The sequence below is a fragment of the Lupinus angustifolius genome, chromosome LG14 (assembly GCF_001865875.1).
Source record: "Lupinus angustifolius cultivar Tanjil chromosome LG14, LupAngTanjil_v1.0, whole genome shotgun sequence".
NCBI classification, from domain to species: domain Eukaryota; kingdom Viridiplantae; phylum Streptophyta; class Magnoliopsida; order Fabales; family Fabaceae; genus Lupinus; species Lupinus angustifolius.
Genome location: NC_032022.1, coordinates 12083852 through 12103801, shown reverse-complemented (window position 1 = coordinate 12103801; position 19950 = coordinate 12083852). Strand labels below are relative to the sequence as shown.

At 35.8% G+C, this 19950-nt stretch overlaps 3 protein-coding genes across 6 annotated transcripts; 1 reads left to right on the top strand and 2 right to left on the bottom strand.

Annotated features, from left to right (window-relative positions):
- Positions 247 to 5601, bottom strand: LOC109326956 (pre-mRNA-splicing factor SYF1-like). The gene is made up of 5 exons (XM_019559903.1): positions 3916 to 5601; positions 3599 to 3783; positions 3332 to 3502; positions 879 to 1331; positions 247 to 786 (listed from the first exon to the last, which is right to left on the bottom strand). Exons 1-5 carry the CDS (start codon positions 5414 to 5416, stop codon positions 355 to 357), a joined length of 2742 nt encoding a protein of 913 aa, XP_019415448.1. The 5' UTR covers positions 5417 to 5601; the 3' UTR covers positions 247 to 354.
- LOC109326742 (thioredoxin M-type, chloroplastic-like) lies at positions 7663 to 9338 on the top strand. The gene is made up of 2 exons (XM_019559526.1): positions 7663 to 7967; positions 8838 to 9338. The coding sequence occupies exons 1-2, from the start codon at positions 7739 to 7741 to the stop codon at positions 9155 to 9157; spliced, it is 549 nt and encodes a 182-aa protein (XP_019415071.1). The 5' UTR covers positions 7663 to 7738; the 3' UTR covers positions 9158 to 9338.
- Positions 9497 to 19744, bottom strand: LOC109326741 (transcriptional corepressor SEUSS-like). Of its 4 annotated transcripts, XM_019559523.1 has the most exons (11): positions 19413 to 19744; positions 18711 to 18942; positions 17575 to 18670; positions 17373 to 17492; positions 17038 to 17086; positions 16670 to 16884; positions 16500 to 16568; positions 15927 to 16024; positions 14974 to 15067; positions 11807 to 11876; positions 9497 to 10833 (listed from the first exon to the last, which is right to left on the bottom strand). In XM_019559523.1, the coding sequence occupies exons 3-11, from the start codon at positions 18607 to 18609 to the stop codon at positions 9842 to 9844; spliced, it is 2742 nt and encodes a 913-aa protein (XP_019415068.1). In that variant the 5' UTR covers positions 18610 to 18670; positions 18711 to 18942; positions 19413 to 19744; the 3' UTR covers positions 9497 to 9841. The 4 variants fall into 4 exon arrangements, with proteins under 4 accessions (XP_019415068.1, XP_019415067.1, XP_019415069.1 ...); XM_019559522.1 differs by having other exon boundaries at positions 17575 to 18942; XM_019559524.1 differs by lacking the exon at positions 18711 to 18942 and having other exon boundaries at positions 17575 to 18641.

Sequence of the window (19950 nt, the reverse complement as noted above, 5' to 3'; positions counted from 1 at the left end):
TTGTTAAAAATCACGATTAAAAGACCAAATCCAAAATTATAGATCAAATATAGAATGCAAATCTGTATGCAAACAAGTTTTGTATCTACTCTTGGTAAATTTGAATGTAAATCTTTTTCCGTTTTTATTTTTAAAAATTGATATAACTTGTCTAAAGCATGCTGTGATTCTCAGCAAGAAATACAATTATGCTTGAAAAGGAATAGTGGTACACTTAACAACTACAATTTTATGATACACACCTCAAGAATAAAGTTAACCAACTCTAAGTAGGTTGAAGTTAGTACATAATACAAACCATGAAACTAATTTCACTACTATCAAAACTTGAACTCAACTTCTCTGACCCAACAATTAATTTCGTTTCATCCTCTTTATTCTCTCAAGAGCACCAAGCTTAGTCTCATTAGCACCATCCACTTCCCCATTGTTTTCACTCTCCTCTCTCTTCCTAATCAAATCACCAAAAACAGCATCAGGGACATCTTTTTGTGCAATCTCAATCTTATCATCGTCGTCGTCAGAGTCACTTTCTTCTGGTAATTCGATATCCTCATGATTTCCGCTTGTTTTTATCCCTCCATCGGACTGTGATTCCACTCCGGCGCTCACAAAACCAACCTTTCTATCTTTTGTCAATGAACTGTTAACTGCTGGGGCTAATTGCCTTTCCAGAGCAGCCATTTCATCCTCAGGGACCCCAGCCTCTTTCATTTTGTCTTTGGCCTCATCCAGATTCACAGTTTGGTCCTTTTGCATCAGATACTCGGGCAGAATAAAATGTGTCTGGAAAAACAATAGAAGTAAGATAAGAATACTAGCAAGAAATCAAGGTTACAGAATGAAAGGGGGAAACAACAATGAAGGGACTTAAGTACCTGGCTGTAGCTTGCAGAGACACTTCGCTTAATACGAAGCATTTCTCTGAAGGTATCTTCGTTTCCGTGCTGAACCTCAAACTCATGCCACTTGTTCCAAAAATCTGGATCAGACCGTGGATCTGCAAACTGAGAGGCAAAAACATATATTCCACGGGCACGGTCAATTTCTCCCAAGCTTTTTTCTAGCTCAGCGTACTTCAAACACATAGTTTTGACATCCTTGTCTGGAAGACCAGATTCAATTGCCTGCTCATAGATCTCTCGAGTTCTGGGAACACCAAATATCTCAGCTGCGCGAGCAATATATATTTCATACATGCTTAACTTCTCATTGTTAGGAACTGCCTTAGTTGCTTGATCATAAACCTTCATAGCTCGCTTTGCTAGTCCATAGTCCTCCTCCAACTTAGCATATTGGAGATAAAGTGGTTTCACTTGATCAGCTGGCGTCTATTTACAAAGCATGCACCCAAAAGACAGATTAAGTTAGCATCATTATACATTACTAGAATTCAAAAGTTATACTTGACATAAACAAACAGATCACCAGAAAGTAAAATATCATCAGATAATGCAATTAAATAGGAAAAATACTTGTTATATATAATCTTTGACAAACTAGATGCACTTTAAATAAAGTAAAAGCTACTGGTGAAGGTTACTCTAGTGAATTAATTTTTTTGCAAATATGTCGTAGTACTCTACACATAATACAAATAAGGTGCAGTGCATAATAGTATCACATAAATAGGATAGGTTGACTCATTTACAATTATCACAACATAAACCATCATGTTTTTATTCAATATAACACAATTTCATTTGCACAATCCTGCCCTACACTGTACCCCATAGAGCTATAAAAAATCATCTCTATTTTCTTTCTCAAGTTTCAACAAGTGAAGAAAGCCAAGCATTGATCTTGCTCGGGAGGTGAGTGTTCTTTCCAAAAGACAAGTCAGTGAACATTTTTATACTTTGTTTGATTTAGGGAAGAAAATGGGAAGAGACAATAGAAAGAAAGAACATGGACAGAAAGAGTGAGAAAATTAGTAGATTTTAGGGGTATTTAGTACCAGAGTGACTTTTTCTTTAATATACACTCATGCCCCTATAAAAAATACCAAGTTGTGAATGGAGGTAAGGGTATCCTAGGAAATTGGAGAAAAATTGCTTCTCTCCCCCCTTTCTCCCTAAACGAGAGAAGAAAATATCCCTCGTTTTTTGTTTTCTTCCTCTCTATTTCTCTCCTACCAAATAAGGAGAGTTTTGGGGCTGTTTCCCCTTTCTTCTCTATGTCTTTCTCCCCTATTTCACCTCAATAAAAAAAAGTTTAAATGAATGACACCACAAGGGTGCATGTGAAATTTTCAATGGAGTTCACTTCCTGCAACGATATTCCACCAAATCGTGGACTGCCAAACAATCTAAGTGATGTAATATACAAACTTCAGCAAGAGGACATAAATACAACAGATGGGTGAAAAAGTATATTACGAACAAGCTTTACAAAAGAAAAATGTGTCTACTGTAAAATCTATCTTTTTCCCCTCCACCTCATGCAACGTTTCATTTATTCAAGGGTTGGTCCTATTTGATTTATGCTATGACAACCAAACAATTCCAAGACCAGGTGCAGAGTCAATGAGAGTATAGAATCAGATCACTCAAGCAAGTCATGTTTGGGTTAAGCTCTATCTATTACTTCAATTTTCAGCCATTCTTAAACATCATGCTTGCTCCAATCCTATCGAGCACAAAGATCATATGGTAATAACCAAGAAGTACCCTGCAAATGGCGCCAATTCTTCATAATAAGACATCCAAGACCTAAAACATAGTAAACTTAATTCTAAAGTCCCCTATTTATACCTATACCCTGAAATCCAGAATATAATGAAAAATCACCTAACTACAGGTTAAAACACAGTTAAAACCATTTTAATCAACCAGTGTTCGTCTCCAACTAATTGCAACATCTCCATTGCAACCTATTAGCTAAAAACGATAAAAATATCCATCTCAAACTGCAGACTGACCTTCAAACGCTAAAAGGGCATTTTGCCGGATGATATTACAATATTGAAATATGCTCTTCAATTTGCAGGACAAGTAAAAGTTGCACCCTAAACGTTATAATATTGTATAAGCCTAATTGCATGAAATAATTCATGCTAGTGAAAGTCTGTATCAGCATTAATCTACATTGACTCATCAATTTTGATGTTTCATGTAAAAATAACTAATATTTTATAGGTCCAGCTTGAGTAATGGTAATTACAATTTACAAGCATAATAAACATAAGACAAAAATAATGAGCTTAAGATTGGTCTAGATTTGACACACTTAAATATATTCTTGGTCTGGAATCATTAATAATGATATAGAACTTTAAATGAAACAATTAATTCAAGAACAATTAGATTTGAGCAAAAAGCAACATGCTTACCGTTTCAACTGCATTCTCAAAGAGCTCTCTTGCTCTCTCCAATTTTGTCTTTCCATATCTCTTCACAAATTTAGACAGGTATGTCACCCATATGTCTTTAACATGGGGGTACTTGAATATCTTCACTCCTCTTTCATAAACTTTAAAAGCATCTTCAAAGTATTTATGCTCCTGCATAAACCAATGTAACGATTGTCAATCAACTAAAACCAGTAGGATTAAAATACAACGGAAATATTATACTAAAATGTGACAATTGTTCCATACCTCCAGAAAGTATGCATAGTTGATAATTATCTGTGGTGTGGCTATTCGTAAATCCAATATCCGCTCATAAACAGCTCGAGTAGACTCCAAAGTACCTAGGCTTTCCTCCAAATCAACATAGAAGGTCCACAATCTCAAAGATCTATGCAACTTCATCTGAACTGGTTCATTCCCATCAGCAGTGACTAAAAATTAAACCACAAGCAAAACCCAAAAGTTAGTTCACTCCCCCAACAAACATGATAGCATTAAACGACAAAAGTATAGTGTAACTGGAAAACGAAACATGAACACGGTCAAAGTCAATTTAAGAATACCTTTTCGCTTGACCTCAACTGATGGCTCTGCTGTAGCCCGCCTCATAAGCTCAAGTGCTCCTTGGAAATTCGAATGTTTCAGCTCCATTTCTGCCCACTCACACCAGATACTAGCCAGATTATCCACAGTTTTGTAGTTCACTTGAACTGCCTTGTCAAATATGACCCGGGCATTCACAAGATCATGGTGATGCTCATACAGTTTAGCAAAGGCAACCCACAAAGTATGAGGCTTTCCCACTGCCTTCATGGGATCAATCGTCCTTACTGCTTCCGTGTAAGTCAGGATCTGCTTGGCAGGATTACCATCGAAAAGCTTCACCCTACGGTGCCACTGTTCTACGTTATGAGGATTTTGGCGCAAAAGCACGCTATTGGCCAGCTCTGGCCTCCTCTCCATAAGATAATCCAACCGAGCCAATCTCAAGTCTATGTCATTTTTCTCATTCAACCAAAACCCATGTAAAATCTTCTTCTCAAACTCATCCTCCCATGATCTTTCTTTAAAACGAATATCTTCTTCATCATCCTCCTCCTTAACACCATTCTCTTCTTCTTCCTCCTCCTCATCGCTTAAACCAATCTCCTCCATCTTATAAGCAAGCATGCTCTCTTCAAACTGCGAGTAAGAGTCAAAGATAACGCTAAAATCCCTCACGGTGATGACAGTGCAAATACCCTCCTCAAAGACATCCCTCGCCTTCTCATGCAAACCCCTCCTGATATAATACTCAGCCAGTGAAGTCCACAACCGACCAACCTCATCCGTGAACTTCCTTATCCCACCCCTAATGATGGCATCCACATTCAACCCAGACACCTCATTCGCATGCCTCGTCAACAAGTCACACAATTCTAACCACAGCCTATGCTTCGTCTTCCCCTTAATCGAATAAAACCGATCATCATTCAAAACAGACGCTAATCTCTCAGCAGCCTCTTGCCACAAACTCGAATTAACCAAAAACTCTATAAAATCCTCAATGTGAGAAGGATCATACTTCAAGTACCTTCTATAAACCCTCAACGAGGTCTCAATAGGGATACCCTTCTGGCTCACAAAAACAAGATAAGGCTCCCAAATTCGATCATGCTGCGTGACCGGGAGCGCGCAGAGCGCCCTATCAAACGCCCTCCTAGTTCTCATTACCAAATTCTGCTCTGTTAGGGTTTTGAGGTACATAATCCAAATCCTGGGCATCTTGTGCATCGTGACAAGGGCGCGTTCGAACGTGTTATTGAGAGTATCGTAATGAGAGTGAGTAATTGGAAGGTTTCGAACGATATCGAGGCGTTCGCGAAGGTAAGCATGCCAAAGTTTGTAGCTTCCGGGGAGAGCCTTGAGGGCACGTTCGTAAATCACGAAGCGCTTTTTGAATGGGGATTCAGAACGAGCAATGAGGTAGCGCCACCACAGTTTGAGGCTGAAGGGGTTTCGGAGAAGTTCTTCTTCGTAGAGAAGGTCGTCTTGGGAAGGGTATAGGTCCTGTGAAATCGACATTGTTAATTATGGTTTTGATGAAGTATTGATTTGGAACCAAAATGTAGAACCCTAATTAGGGAGGGAGAGGAAGTTATCGGTTTATGCGGCGCGGCGGTTGGCGGCGGAGGTGGTTAGTGTTGGTAGTGACCAAACCTAAGAAGAAGAGGGAAGGAAGTGGGATATGAAAATAGAAAGACAAAAAAGCGTTGGAAGGGCTGGATTTATTATTTATACTCTAATTCCTTTTATTCATCAATAATAATTCTTAGTAGATTTTGCTTAAATACAAACAAAAAAAATAGTCATTTCATAATCAAGTTATACATGGAGAGTGAACAATTTATCTAATATGTAATTAATTAAGAGAATAACAAGTGTTTGTCTACGTGTAAGTGACAAACTCCAAATGTTTAAATGTTCGGACGATTCTGATAATAATATTTATTGAGATTGGAAGTCACAAACTCCGAAGTGAATTAATTCTTTATCAATAAGGTGAGCGAATTTCCTTAATTGTACCTAAAAAATTAATTAAGAGTATATTGCACTAAAATTTAACTTAATTATATTCATCATTCTTTTTTTTTTTGTTTAAAATATTACATACATATTCTTTACATGATAATTAATATAATGTATGTATATTGATGGAAGTTGGTTTATGAGTGATAAGGATTCTATGTTTGTTATATAAGTTATTTTCTCATAATTATATAAAAAAAGATATATGGAAAAGACATTAGAGGAGAAAGATATATAAGTCAAACACATCGATTTCAATCTTGCATTATAGGATGTTTTATAATTTCTATTTTTACATTAACTTTATAATTTCCGTCACTTCATTCTTGTGACTCTATCTTGGCCCTATCTCTTCATTCTACTATTAACTCTCACATATATAATCACGTTTCTATATTAAATCATCATACTCTCTCTAAGATGTGAGAACGTGTCACTTCACTCTTATCCATTTTCCATCTAGTTTATGTATAAGAAAGAAATCGATCTAAACATGCTAACTTACTCTTATATGTGATAAGGTGTTCCTCATGCTTCTTAGAACACATGATGATTATTGTAAAATCAAAAGTTGAGGAGAAATATAGAATATTCCTAACTTTTGTATTTGTTTCACCTAAAGTAAGGTATTTCATGATCATTCCAAAAATTTAGCTTATGATATTCATCTAACTCTACATGGAGTATATAAGTGTTAATAACTTTAAAGATGTCTTTCTTTGCTACAAATTTAAGGTTTAAGATCATATCTCCTATTCCTATTACAAGTATACTCACCTTATTTCTCGATTTCTTCTTAACGTTGTATCACAACTTAAAACATGAAGTATGTAATTCTCTTAAATTTTCATCAACTCACTTAGTTTCATGTAGGCATATAAAATCGACCATCATCCTAATCATTTTATCTACTACTTTTATTGATTTACTTATAAGAGTACCTATGTTTCCTGTTCTAATTCGTATTTTAATCTAATAAGTTAGCTTCTTTGTCCGCACCCCACTCAAGGAAATGCGGGACCCTTCCTTATTTTTCACTACATCTAGTAGTGATGTTGCGGCCTTTGCAATTTGACATTGCATTAGAGCGATCATATTAAATCTAGACGACAACTTAACATTAATATTGTTATATCATTTACCCATATAATGGAGATTCAACAAAGTTTTTCAATGGTTGTCGATTATCTTACACAATCTCCCCATTTTATTCATAGGATCAACTATGTATTACATTATTCTACTACTACATTAATATTTTAGTGTCTTATATGTTAATCCCAAGAAGAATATCGGCTTATCATATCGCTGTATATTTAAGAAAATGGGAATCAAATGTGATATTCTAAGTTTCCTAATAAGTTAATCAAAACCAAAAGAAAATGGGAATTAAAATACCACCCGCTAGTAAAACAAATATACAGAATTGTTTCTTTGTTCAACCTAATATAAAAAATTCTAAGAATATATATCCAACATGTCATATTTCAAGACAAATATTATTATATTTTTTGATGTCATAATTTAAAACTAAGTTTTAATTAGAAATAAAATTTTAATAAGTTGTCAAAATTTTATTACTTATCTACATATATGTTTCGATACAAGTTTTTCTCGTGCATGATAAAAGTTGAGAGCTAGTGAATTGAAAACATGGATAATATCCACGGGAATTTGAGCCTTTTAAGAACCTCACAATCTTATACTTTAATAACATCCACAAACTGAGATACCCCAAAATCATATGAAATAAATTTGATACAACCATACTGAGCAAGTAAATAACTAGTAGAAAAAACACAAAAGCAACCAACTAGCATGGCTTTGGAGAATTGTTTAAGAGTAACCACTATTGGCACAGCAAGACCCCAATGTGTTTCTCCATTCTCTTCAACTTCAAGGGAAAAACTTGTTCTACCAACTTACAAAGGCTTCAAGAAATCCATGCTTAAAAACTCAACACTACCTAACCCATCTCTTTACGCAACCCATGGTTCCTATAGAAAATCAAGTTTCATTTGCAATGCTCGTGAAGCAGTAGATGGAGGTAATTAACCACTATACTAGTTTTTCTCTTAATGCTTCTTCTTTATATATTTTTAAGGATTCGGTGAAATTTGGAAGATATAAAGATATACAAGGTATAGATTTGTTAGTATGGTAACAAGAAACTAACATTACAATATGTTTTCATTTTCTGTTAGTATGGTAACAAAAAACTAATATTACAATATGTTTTGTGGCTGGACTTGCACCTTATCTTATCCATTATAATTTAAATTAATGCACGTGCTTTGACTTCATGATGATATTCTTGAAACCAAGTACAAATTATAGCATGTTATTTGAGCAGCAATGTATAGTTTTTAGGGATATTTCTTTTGAAGCATATATTGTTGTTAGTGGGAGCATGCTAGATTTTCTCACTAGCCAAGTATTTACTTGAAAGAAGTATCATGTTGATTTCCCAATATCATATTGGAATTAATGGATATGCGGTAAGCTAGTACTCCTCTAAAGTAAGATTGTAAAGTGATCAAGTAATAATGTATCGGCTAAGATATTAATGCATTTTAGATTAAAATCACCAAGTAATTTATAAGTTATCCAACCAGCTTATAAGCTACTTGGAAGACAAATCCTTTGTCCCAGAAATTTTTTGTCTTCCTGTCTATAGTCATTTAGATTTCACCAAGTAATGTAAAAGTTTTATTTTTTCTTTTTTAGAATTTTCTTTTTATTTAAATGACATTTTTTAATTACACTAGATAAGAAACCAGGACAGGACATGAACGAAGACAAATCTGTTCAAACTAGTTAATGGTATCTTATAAAAGAACTTCCTACAATAAACTATGTTCTCTCTGTGTTCTGGTGTCTTGTCTAATTGTACATAATACATGTTCAACTTTTGCAGTTAGAGCAGTGACTGACTCAACCTGGGAGAAGCTTGTGATAGGAAGTGAAACCCCTGTGCTTGTAGATTTTTGGGCACCATGGTGTGGTCCATGCAGGATGATAGAGCCTATTGTTGGTGAGTTAGCCAAAGAATATGCTGGCAAAATTGCATGCTACAAGCTTAACACTGATGACAATCCAAGTATAGCTACAAAGTACGGCATCAGAAGCATACCAACAGTTCTTTTCTTCAAAAACGGAGAGAAAAAAGAAAGCATTATTGGTGCAGTTCCCAAGTCAACTTTGTCAGCAACAGTGGATAAATATGTTGACATATGATGTAAGAAAATATGATAAAATATTGGTATTTTGTATTGCAAGGAATGAAAGGAGTTGAATGGTGGAGAATGAGAATAGAAACATTGCTATTTGTAATTTTCTTTCATTCTTTTCCATGCCTAGAAGGCAAATGCTAGTGTTTTGTTTATAAAGTCAAGGACCATCTTTCCATCTGTATCCAGATTCAGATTCAATCACTTAGAATAATACTGTGTACTCATTTTTTACTTACATTTTATAAAGGTTACATTAGAGAACAAACTTCATTCCACTTTTGAATGTTGATTACTTCCTATTCTTACTATGTAGTAACTTCAAATCAATCATTGCTAAAGATAGTAACTAACACTATTCTCTCAACAACCAGTTGCTTTTTGTAGCCCAAAACTCAACCATCCTCAAGTGTGCAAAATTGCACATTTATCAAGGATGATTTTTGTAAAAGCCATGAAGATAGAGAAAGAAAAAAGGTTACAGATGAAATTCACAAATCAGCCCCATCAGCTACACAACCAGCCAACAAATTTTCATTTCTTATATATAAAATCATTATATTGGCCTATGTCCTATCACTACCCATTTGCATTCTTCAATCATCAAGGGGCTAAAGGCAATTCTACCATTTGCTCATGCTGCACAAGCAGCAATAAGGAACCACAACATGCAGACCATATAAAAAGGCTTTCATGGAGATGGTTTCCAATCAAATTGCAGATTATTAAAACCGTTTACGGTTCCTAGCCCGCTAAGTAGTTGATTTGACAAATCTTGTTGATGATTCATAGCTTGATCCCTAGCAATGAATGCCATTCCTCCCCTTCCATTCATGACTGAGTTATTTCCCATAGCAGCTCTCATTCCATTAGCCATAACATTTTGACCAAGGTTCATTGTCCCATAGCTATTAATTCCAGCACTTGAATTACTGTTCAGTGCACCATTGCCCATCAGGCCATTGCCACTGTTCCGCCCTGTATTAGTGCCCGTTGGCAAAACACCATTTACATTCTTCATACCATTTCCAAGAGAAGCAGCACCAACCATCTCGCCTGTGCCATTCATCTGGGACGACAACATCATCTCGTGTATGATTTTCTGGACTGAGCTCTGAGTGTCGGTAGGGCCGGCCTCACCAGAAAGAGATGGCTGATGTTGTTGCATGGAAATATTAGCCGGTGAGTTTGTTGTACCCATGTGATTGGCAGATGTTAAGGAATGGTGAGATGTTTGTTGCGGGTTGTTAGATGAAGATGGTGTTGGTGCTTGAAAAGGGGACGAGTTTGGTTGGGCCTGTGGCATAGTATTGGAGGAACCTGGGGATGGAACCTGAACAGAACTACCTCCATATGGACTGCTTGCATTGTTCATTGAATTTTTTCTGGAATTCATGGAGTTTTGGTGGAGCAGTCCGACGATAGTGCTTGTGGTGGTTGGTGCAGATGCTGTGTTATTGGAGTTATTTACATTAACCATACCATTTTTGGAAGCAAATTGCATGGCAGTGCCTTGTGATGAAGTTTGATCACCATTTGAATTATGGTCCAACATTTGCTGATGTTGCTGCTGCTGCTGTTGCTGTTGTTGTTGCTTTTGCTGTAATTGATCTTCGTGCTGTTGTGCTTGACCACGAGGTCCAGAGGAACCACTATTTCTCCGAGGGAATTTGGTTAAGCTCTCTGAGAGAAGGCAAGAAAAAAACATTCAGTCACCCCATAACAATCATCACAATCAAACAAATGGAAATAGTTATTAATTTACGGAGAAAATAACACAACTAATAAGTTATCTCAAGGACCAAAACTTTCCTTTGGTTAAGTTACAGGACATTACAGAACTACTGTGGAAAGAGTTTCAAGTGTTTGTGTATAGAGATTAAAGTGAGAGAACACTTCAAAAATGGTTACCCATCTAACTAAATCATGTAAAAAAATGTTCCAATACTTGGGACACAAAAGGCACATTATAGGACCCTTTTGCCTCTCAAGAAGTTTGGTTTACTTCCACCAGCCTCCTGACCCATTACCTATTACCCTCCTCAGACCCCACTAAGTGAGAGTCTCGTGCACCAGGCCTCCTAAATATAAAGTGATCCATGAGAATAGAAGTTAGACTTAATTTCATCTCTCTTTAACTTTCAAAACATGCACTTCTTTGAAACTTCACCCAACCCAACATGAAAATGCCCTTCGCCATCCGCAAAACCCAGACAGTCCCTTAACAGACACTCAGTTACACCAACTTGTGTCTCCAAGATAAAACCTTGACCAGATCATCAACAATCTTCAAGTCTCTTCATAAATTAGAGGCAATGTCGTCTGGAATAGATTTCATTACTAAGCATAGCTGTCAATGGTATGATGCAAGATCATCAAAATACCAACCAACAACTAGGATAATGTCGTTGTCAACAAGTGTGATACCCAAAACTGTTTTAAAACATAATATTAAAAGGTAAAATAAAAAAGTAAATGCATCAAGTCAAGACTTCAAACTTCTATTCTATACAATGCTAATTAGAAATGGTAAACGAAATTGTAACAGTATATAGGATGGCCAAGTAAAGCAACTGGTCTCTAATAAAACATTATTTGATATCTACATGCAAACTGTCACACTTACAATCAACCAGTAAACAGATTATTAACGTACCCATAGGTCCAGTCCCTGTTTCTCTGCTGTAATCTATCAAGTCTTTCATACTATTTACCACTTCCGATATCTGCAACAAAAACAAGAGACAATAAAACAAGTTTGTCAAGTTAACTGTGTATCTTCCTCAATAAAGTTCATATTTATCTGATCAATTTACTATTCATTCTACTTCATTAGATAACTATCATTCACTCTTTTATTAATAAAGCATTTATGTCCCAAAAAATAAAGGGATGGTTTATTCTCTTTTTGGAATTGGCAAGACTTCCTGATTTATTTAGCATTCGATAGCCATTCTTCCAAAACAATACATACGAAATTATTTACCAAAACATAAAAGTACCACCAAAGCATCAGCCAACCATTACTGGTCCAGGCGAGGTTGTAAAATCGATTTCATATGTAAGATCAGGAAGGGGAGAAAACCCATAAAACGTGAAAATAGTAACATGGATTGTAAGATCCTTACTTAAATACTACAATATATATATATATATATATATATGTGTACATATATATTATGTATGCACATATAAATATTTCTACAACAACAACCAAGAACAATCAAGCCTTTATCCTTGATGCATTCATTTGATCTACTTTCCTTACGGGAACTTCTATCGGTCTCCTCCACACATGTTCAAACCACCTAAAGCACAATTCTACAATCTTTTCTACAAAAAGAACTACTCCAACTTTCTCCCTGATACATTGATTTCTAATTCTATCTTGTCTAGTGTGTCCACTCATCCAATACAACATTCTTATCTCTGGTACATGGAGTCTATTTTCATGATGCATTTTACAACCCAACATTCAGTATAACATTGCAGGTCATATAGTCGTGCAGTAAAATTTGCCCTTAAGCTCAAGTGAGAATTTTTATCACATGACACCGGAAGCACTCCATCATTTCATTCTATCCGCTTGAATCCTATGATTCACATCTTCACCAATTTCCCTATAGTCTTGTATGATTGACCCAAGATACCTAAATCTAGTGACTTTTGGTATGATATGATCCTCAATCTTTACCTCTACAGTAGGGTTTGTTTGTCTCTTGTTAAACTTACACTCCATATACTTTGTCTTACTTCAACTTATACAGTCCATGTGCTTCCTAATGTCCACATTTTTTGCTTCCCATTTAATTTCTCTCCAAGTCTCCTACTAAGACAATATCATCCGCAAAAAACATGCATTGAGGCACTGCTTCTTGGATATGAGAAGTAAGCAAATCCAAACCAATGTAAACAAGTAGGGACCCAATGTTAACCTATGGTGTAGTCCTATGGCTATAGGAAAATCTTCTAAAACCCCATCTTGTATTCTCACATTCGTTTTGACCTCACCATACATATCTCTAACTACTCAAATGTAGGCAATTCAAACACCTTTATTCTATAGATCTTTCCACTATACCTTTCTAGTCACCTTATCGTACGCCTTCTCCAAATCAATGAAGACCATGTCCAAGTTCCTTCGGTTCCTTGTGAATCTATCCATCAATCATTGTAGTAAATACATAGCCTCTATGGTCGACCTTCCCGATATAAAACCAAATTAACTTTCAATGATATTTGTTTCGACATCCCTAGCATATATAAATATTTCTATACACAAATCTATACGCACATAAATATATGTATACATACACACAAACATATACATGAATGAAACAATTAAGAGAAAATAAACATCAGACAAGCCCCACTAAAACCATTGTTGAAGACAATAAATATATTTCTCTTCCAGCAAATTGTAGAAGAAGAAAAAGTAATTTCTTTAATGATTACAACATAGTAACCTCTTCAGCTGGTGACTCTCATTTGCCACAGCCAAGCCCACAACATCAAACCCTACCGTCACAGGTTCACACCAAGCAAGCACCACGTGGAAGAACCGAAAAAATCCAAAGCAAACAAATTCACCATCGAAAATGAAGTTACGAAACAGTCCTGATGGATGAAGGAAACTAACTCTAACAGCAACTACAGCCATTGACTCAACGAGGAATAAGCAATGGAGTGAGGAGAGGAAGAAGGCTTATAAAGTTTTGGGATTTTTTTGATTTGGTTATTTTTTTGAATGAATGCCTCTGATTGTGAAGGGAGCCAACTAAGAATTTAGGGTATATTTCCGAATGGGCCTTGAGTTGTGTTGCGGGTCCCTATTTCTTTTACCCTCAGACAAGCATGGTGTTCGCAAAAAACATCCCGATTTCACAATCCAACGCATTCGCCTGATGATCTCACAAAGCGAAGCTGACATGCAGATTTTGCGAAACGAAGAACGGTAGAGGCTGTGAAATCATACAATTATATGGGGGAAGATTGTGTTAGGTAACCCCTAGTCAGTCAGTTAGAAATCTATTATTGAGTTAGTTAGTTAGTTAGTTAGTTTGGGGGCTGGAGTAGCTAGAGAAATACAGCATGTCGCCTATAAATAAGAGAGGAGTTATAAGGTGAGGATACCTAGTCACTTGTAGAGAGAACTGGGACCTTTGCCCTTTGGTATAGGGAGAGTTCTAGGTCTCTCGAAAACCAAGACAATCCAGTGTATTAATAGTGATTTCCATCAATAATATTCAGTTCTTATCATAATCCGGAACAGTTTCTATCACATTGCAATTTCGACTACCTTGGTACACGACCGCTCCAGATGCCGATATTTCAAGGTTTTAGAAGTCGTTGAAACTGTATTGCGACCACAATTGTGGCCGCATCAACCGCAAATACCCACAATTGTCCAAAACATCAGGGATTTTGAAGTTTCCGAAACCACTACTGAAACAATTATTTAAAACTTTCCCAGGTCCTCTCTTGGGAGAAGACCCTCTTACAAACATTTATTCAGGAAAACAGAAACATAGATAACTGCTATATTTTGCAGTCACATTAAGGGAAACAAAACGAAGGATTTCCTATTCCAAACAACAAACGGTGTGGTGTTCTGTTCACAAATGTGCATAAATGACATTTCAACAGGCAAGATTATGATGGTGCAAGTGCAAAGAAAGAAACATGATAGTTAAGGACAAAGAAATCAAGGGTGATATGAGACATAAAATGGAAATATATACACATTTAAATATTTTCCCATAGGTATGCAGGTTAAATGTATAAAAAATAATAGTAAGCAATGTTTTAGAAAGGGACCATTACCTGTAGGCAGCGCACATATCTCTTTGTATATCCTAAATCGTTAACTAGAGGAACTTCTAAAGCTTTAGCCAACTGGCGGGCTGAAGAAACAAACCTGGAAAAGAGGCATATAATTTTTAAAAATGAAACTTTATAAAAAGCAAGCCTAATTAAGTTAGACCAAAAAAGAAATCAAGAACGTGGTAGTGCATGCTAAACTGTAGACACGACTAACAAAAATCAGAGTAGCCGTAAAAAGGAAATGGTTGTATCATCATGCAACACATTCCTGAATGTCAACAGCCTTAGATGCATAGTCATCACTGTTCCTAACATCAGCTACACCTGAATCTAGACTTCCATAATCACCTAGGAAAAAAGTTTTCATCGAGAATGAAACAAAATCAAAATATACAAATCTATATTCAACAAAAAACTCATCCAAGTTAAGAACCAGTTAATCCATATCTAGATATAGAACTTTGATATTACAAGGTTAAGACAAATGTTTATATCATCTGTTAATCAGGAGTGCAAGTGAAGAACCGCTATACTACGGTGGCCAAACATGTATCACATAAACTGATACATTTTCTTTTAATATATTAAAAATATAAATTACACTCCACTTTGGACACACCAGCGATCAAGCTTTACATTATACAAGTGGAATTAACACCAAAAAGAAGGGCTAAAAGGAGAGTAACAAATGCAGACTACACATTACTTGATGAGATATGCATGGTGAAACATTCACATTAAATCCATACAGAAAAGGAAATAAGCCAGGGCCAATATCATCGAATAAGAAAGTTACAAGGTAGTTAACATACACAATGTTCAAGTTTACTATAAGACTAACATCAGTAAGAATTCAATAGATGTGGCCATAAATACACATCATAATTAAATAACTAGTATAAGGCTCAACAGCTCAAAAATTAACATGAAAGTAAATGGCTAAATGCACTCACATATTGCAATTATTTTGTAACTCCGGAACAGATATATTTGGTGTAGCACTTTGAGTAAAAGACTGGTATTTTTGAGTAACCGCTCCAAGCTGACTAACCTGTATATAATATAATAAAGTAAAAATAAGAATAAGTAACCAAAATGTAAAATATTTAAGTGCATAAGTGAGAACTACTTTGTTAAAATCTCTACAATGATAAAACCAGCATCCCGAAATGCAATCCTAGCAAGAATTTAGCTACAATCAGAAATTTCTAGATGTTAGGCAAACATCTTATCACGTAACACTCTCAACTTGCTACATTCAGATGAACAAAAAAAAATCAAATCTAACAACAGAATTTTCACTCATTGCTGCTGAATATCTTGTAAGCATCTTTTTTTTATGTTTATCTTGTAAGCAACTGCTTATGCAGTAGCGAAATATATGGATTTGTTTTCAAAAAATACAAGGAGTAGAATATATGGGTTTATTGATAAATCAATCACGTAACATTGTCCATTTAAATAAACAGAGAATATATTCTTATTTATCACAAAGGGCTCCCATAATGCAATTACGTAATCAGCACCTGAGGTATTAACAATCTTCTGGGGATGAGCTCTTCATGGCGCCGAGCACAAAATTCCCAAGAGCATATCTGAAAAAGAAATAATAGACACGACGATGTCAACAATTATAATAGCATACAAGCAGTTTTCAGTTAAAATCTGAAGTGAAGTCATTATTTCAATAAATAACCTTCAGGTCTTGAGAAAAAACGATTCGAAGTTGACCATCACGAACAACACGAAGATGCTCAAAAACACTTTCCTGTATTGCTTTTGCATAATCTAGAACAATCTGGCCAGAGGCATTATGATATTCACGTGGCATGTCAACATAAAGCAGCTCTTCTAAAGTACCACTTTCATACTTTATTTTGTAAAGCCTGGGAAGAACCTCAACAGTTGCTTCTGAAAACACAAACAATCATTCAGAATGAGGATTATACATTACAGACATTCTAAAACTACCCAGATCACATATTTGACAAAAAGTTGAGATGCCAACATTCAAATTGTGAACTGAACACGGAAATACTGAAAAAAAATAACACAAAAACTTACCAAACCCACGGCCAGGTTTGTGATTGCATATTTCGCAGTGCCATACATCCTGAAAATATTAAAACAATCATCTTTTAGCTTAAACTAATGCTTAGCACTAATGAAACTTCAATATCCGGAACTTTGAATCCCATAAAATATTTGTGGCAATATTTAAGGCAATAGTTACTTGAGTTCTGAGACATAACAATATGGAAATCACAACAACAAAATCAAGACGGCAAAAACCGAGTATAGTACAATGAAACATGCATTCAATTATCAATTTGAAAACATAGATGGGGTTATTATCTAGGCATTGGAATTAGCTTATAAGGTTTCCTCTAGTAACATACCTGAGGGAAAACTCCAGTTGTTTGTCTGCCACTTCCATACAAAGAAACACACCATTTCTTCTTGGCATTAGGAGCAAAATACTCTGCAACAAACTTCCTCCAGAACTCAATATTGTTATCCTACATAAAATCAATGAGCAAATACATTTCAATAAGACATATATATACATAGAATAAGGACAATAAGAAAATTAATTCTTACTTCAGGCCTATGCTGTTGCTGATACATGTAATTTGTCAGCCGCCTAGCACACATCCCAGGTTCATATGCTGGTTTCACGGGAGACCTTATAGGCATATTCTGCTGCTGTTGAAATTGTTGTGGTAGTTGAGGCCGTTGTTGAGGCATTCCCTTCAAGAGTTGTTGCTGCTGGTGTTGCTGTAATTGCAAAATCCTATGTTGGTTCAAAAGATTAAACTGAGCGGCAGAAGCCTGAGATGGTTGCCTTGACATGTGGAGGAATTGCTGTTGTTGCTGCTGCTGATGCACAAATAATGGTTGATCAGAATGTTGGGACTCCATTTTAACTGGTGGAAGACCTCTCATTGTTTGAAGTTGTTGCAGTTCCAATTTCACTGGAGGAAGACTCCTCAATGATTGCAACTGTTGTTGCTGCCGCTGTCCAAGTTGATCATTATTTACTTGGGGCTCCAACTTCACTGAGCCCATACCACCTATTCCTCCTGGAATTGATTGAAAATGCTGCTGCTGTGTATTCGGAGGAGCAGAGAACTGCTGCACTGACTGCTGAATATGTTGGAAATTTTGAGGTTCAAGCTGTTGGGAATGTTGTTGACTAGACAACAGTTGATTACCAGAAGGGTTTGAAAATTGTTGACCCTGACCTTGACCAGAAGAACCACCACCATTCACCGCATTTGCTTGTACAAACGAGGATGAAGAATTACTGAAGTTCATTCCATTGCCAACACCAGAGAGTGGATCTGTCTCAGCTCCAGTATCAATCACTCCACGCTGGGTACTTCCTGAACTAGAGAGCCCGTGATTTGAAACTACATTTGGGAAAGATTGATTCAGCATGGAAGTTACATTGGTCATATTTCCTAGAATGTTCATGTTGTTGAACTGAGTACGTGGTGATACGAGCGACGGGAAAGAATTTTGTGAAGGCATTTGACCCCCTTGACCTCCTAACATCCCTGAATTTGATCTCAAAAGAGAAGCGTTGACAGACTGAGCACCACCAATAGGAGTGGGTGGCCCTGGAGGCACCATCTTCCAATGCTACAGTCTTCAAGCAAAATCACCTAAGCAGAAGAACTAAGTTACATAAAACGTGAGTTCAAGTTCAACAAACTACAATCACACAACAGCTCATGAGAAACCGGGCATAACACTCAACCCAGATAGTGTTTCAACCCAAATTCCAAGGCCAAAAAATGCTTTAGAGTCTTCACTATGATCCAACATAAGCATGTGATGTTGTTGAGTTTTAACAAATACAAACCATAGACCAAAGAAAACCAATAAACAATCTTTGGTTCTGAACATTACAAGTGTGCTACCTCCCTTAAATGAGCAATCTTCAAACGGCTTTCGCATGAATCTCTGTATAACACATGACTTCTCAGATCCAACCCATCAACGAGTGCACACAATAATAGAGAGAAATAAAAAAAACAGCACCAAAACTTCAATTAACACAACAGCATCACACTAATCAACAAATCCTTAAAAAATATCAATAAAAAATACGCTTTGATCAAATTAAGGCACTAATCTCACAAAATCAACAAAACCCCAATCTAACAATCCAAGCTAACAGTTCAAAATTAACACTTCTTTGATAAGTTTAACTTCAACTGAAGGAAAAATAAAAGAACAATTAGAATTTGGAAAGCTAGTAAGACAGAAACTTCAAGAAAATGAAACACAGCGGTGACCAAAATAGCAGCTAAAATTAGTTAATCGATTCATATGTGAAGCGAATCAACGATGCAGAGGTAAATGGGGTGTGGTAATTGAAGCAAACAGAGATATAAAAAGGGTCAAAATGTTATAAACTTGCCATGACTCACCGTGAAGTTCAGAATTGAGAAATTGAAGAAAGAAATCCCGAAGAATAAAATCTGGGTACTGATCAATGAACCAAAAAGGTTCGAACTTTACACTCGGAGCTTCGAATTTGTGTTAAAAATATTTGAGCTAAGAATTGTATCTAGGGTTTTTTTTTTTTGTTCAGTGCAACAAGACAACGTGGGTGGAAGCTCTCAAATCTGTGTGTAACAAAAGGCTCTGTTGTTTGTTAATGTTGTTGATTCTACTTTTGCTGTGAATGTTGTGTTTTAGAGAGAGAGAAAAATAGACATAGAAAGAGAAATAGTCATTGCGGACGTAAGATTGTATTAGATCAGATTGAATTTTCTTCTATATTCTCTCCTTTTCCCCAAAGAAAAAAAAAGAAGTCAAATAATATTCTTCTAGAGTTTTTCTTCATCCATCTTAATATCATTATTAATTGAGTCTTAAATAACATTTTTTAAGTTGTAATATTTATATATTTTTAGTATAAAGATTTATAGATTTATACATCATTCATTTGTATCACTTTTTTTG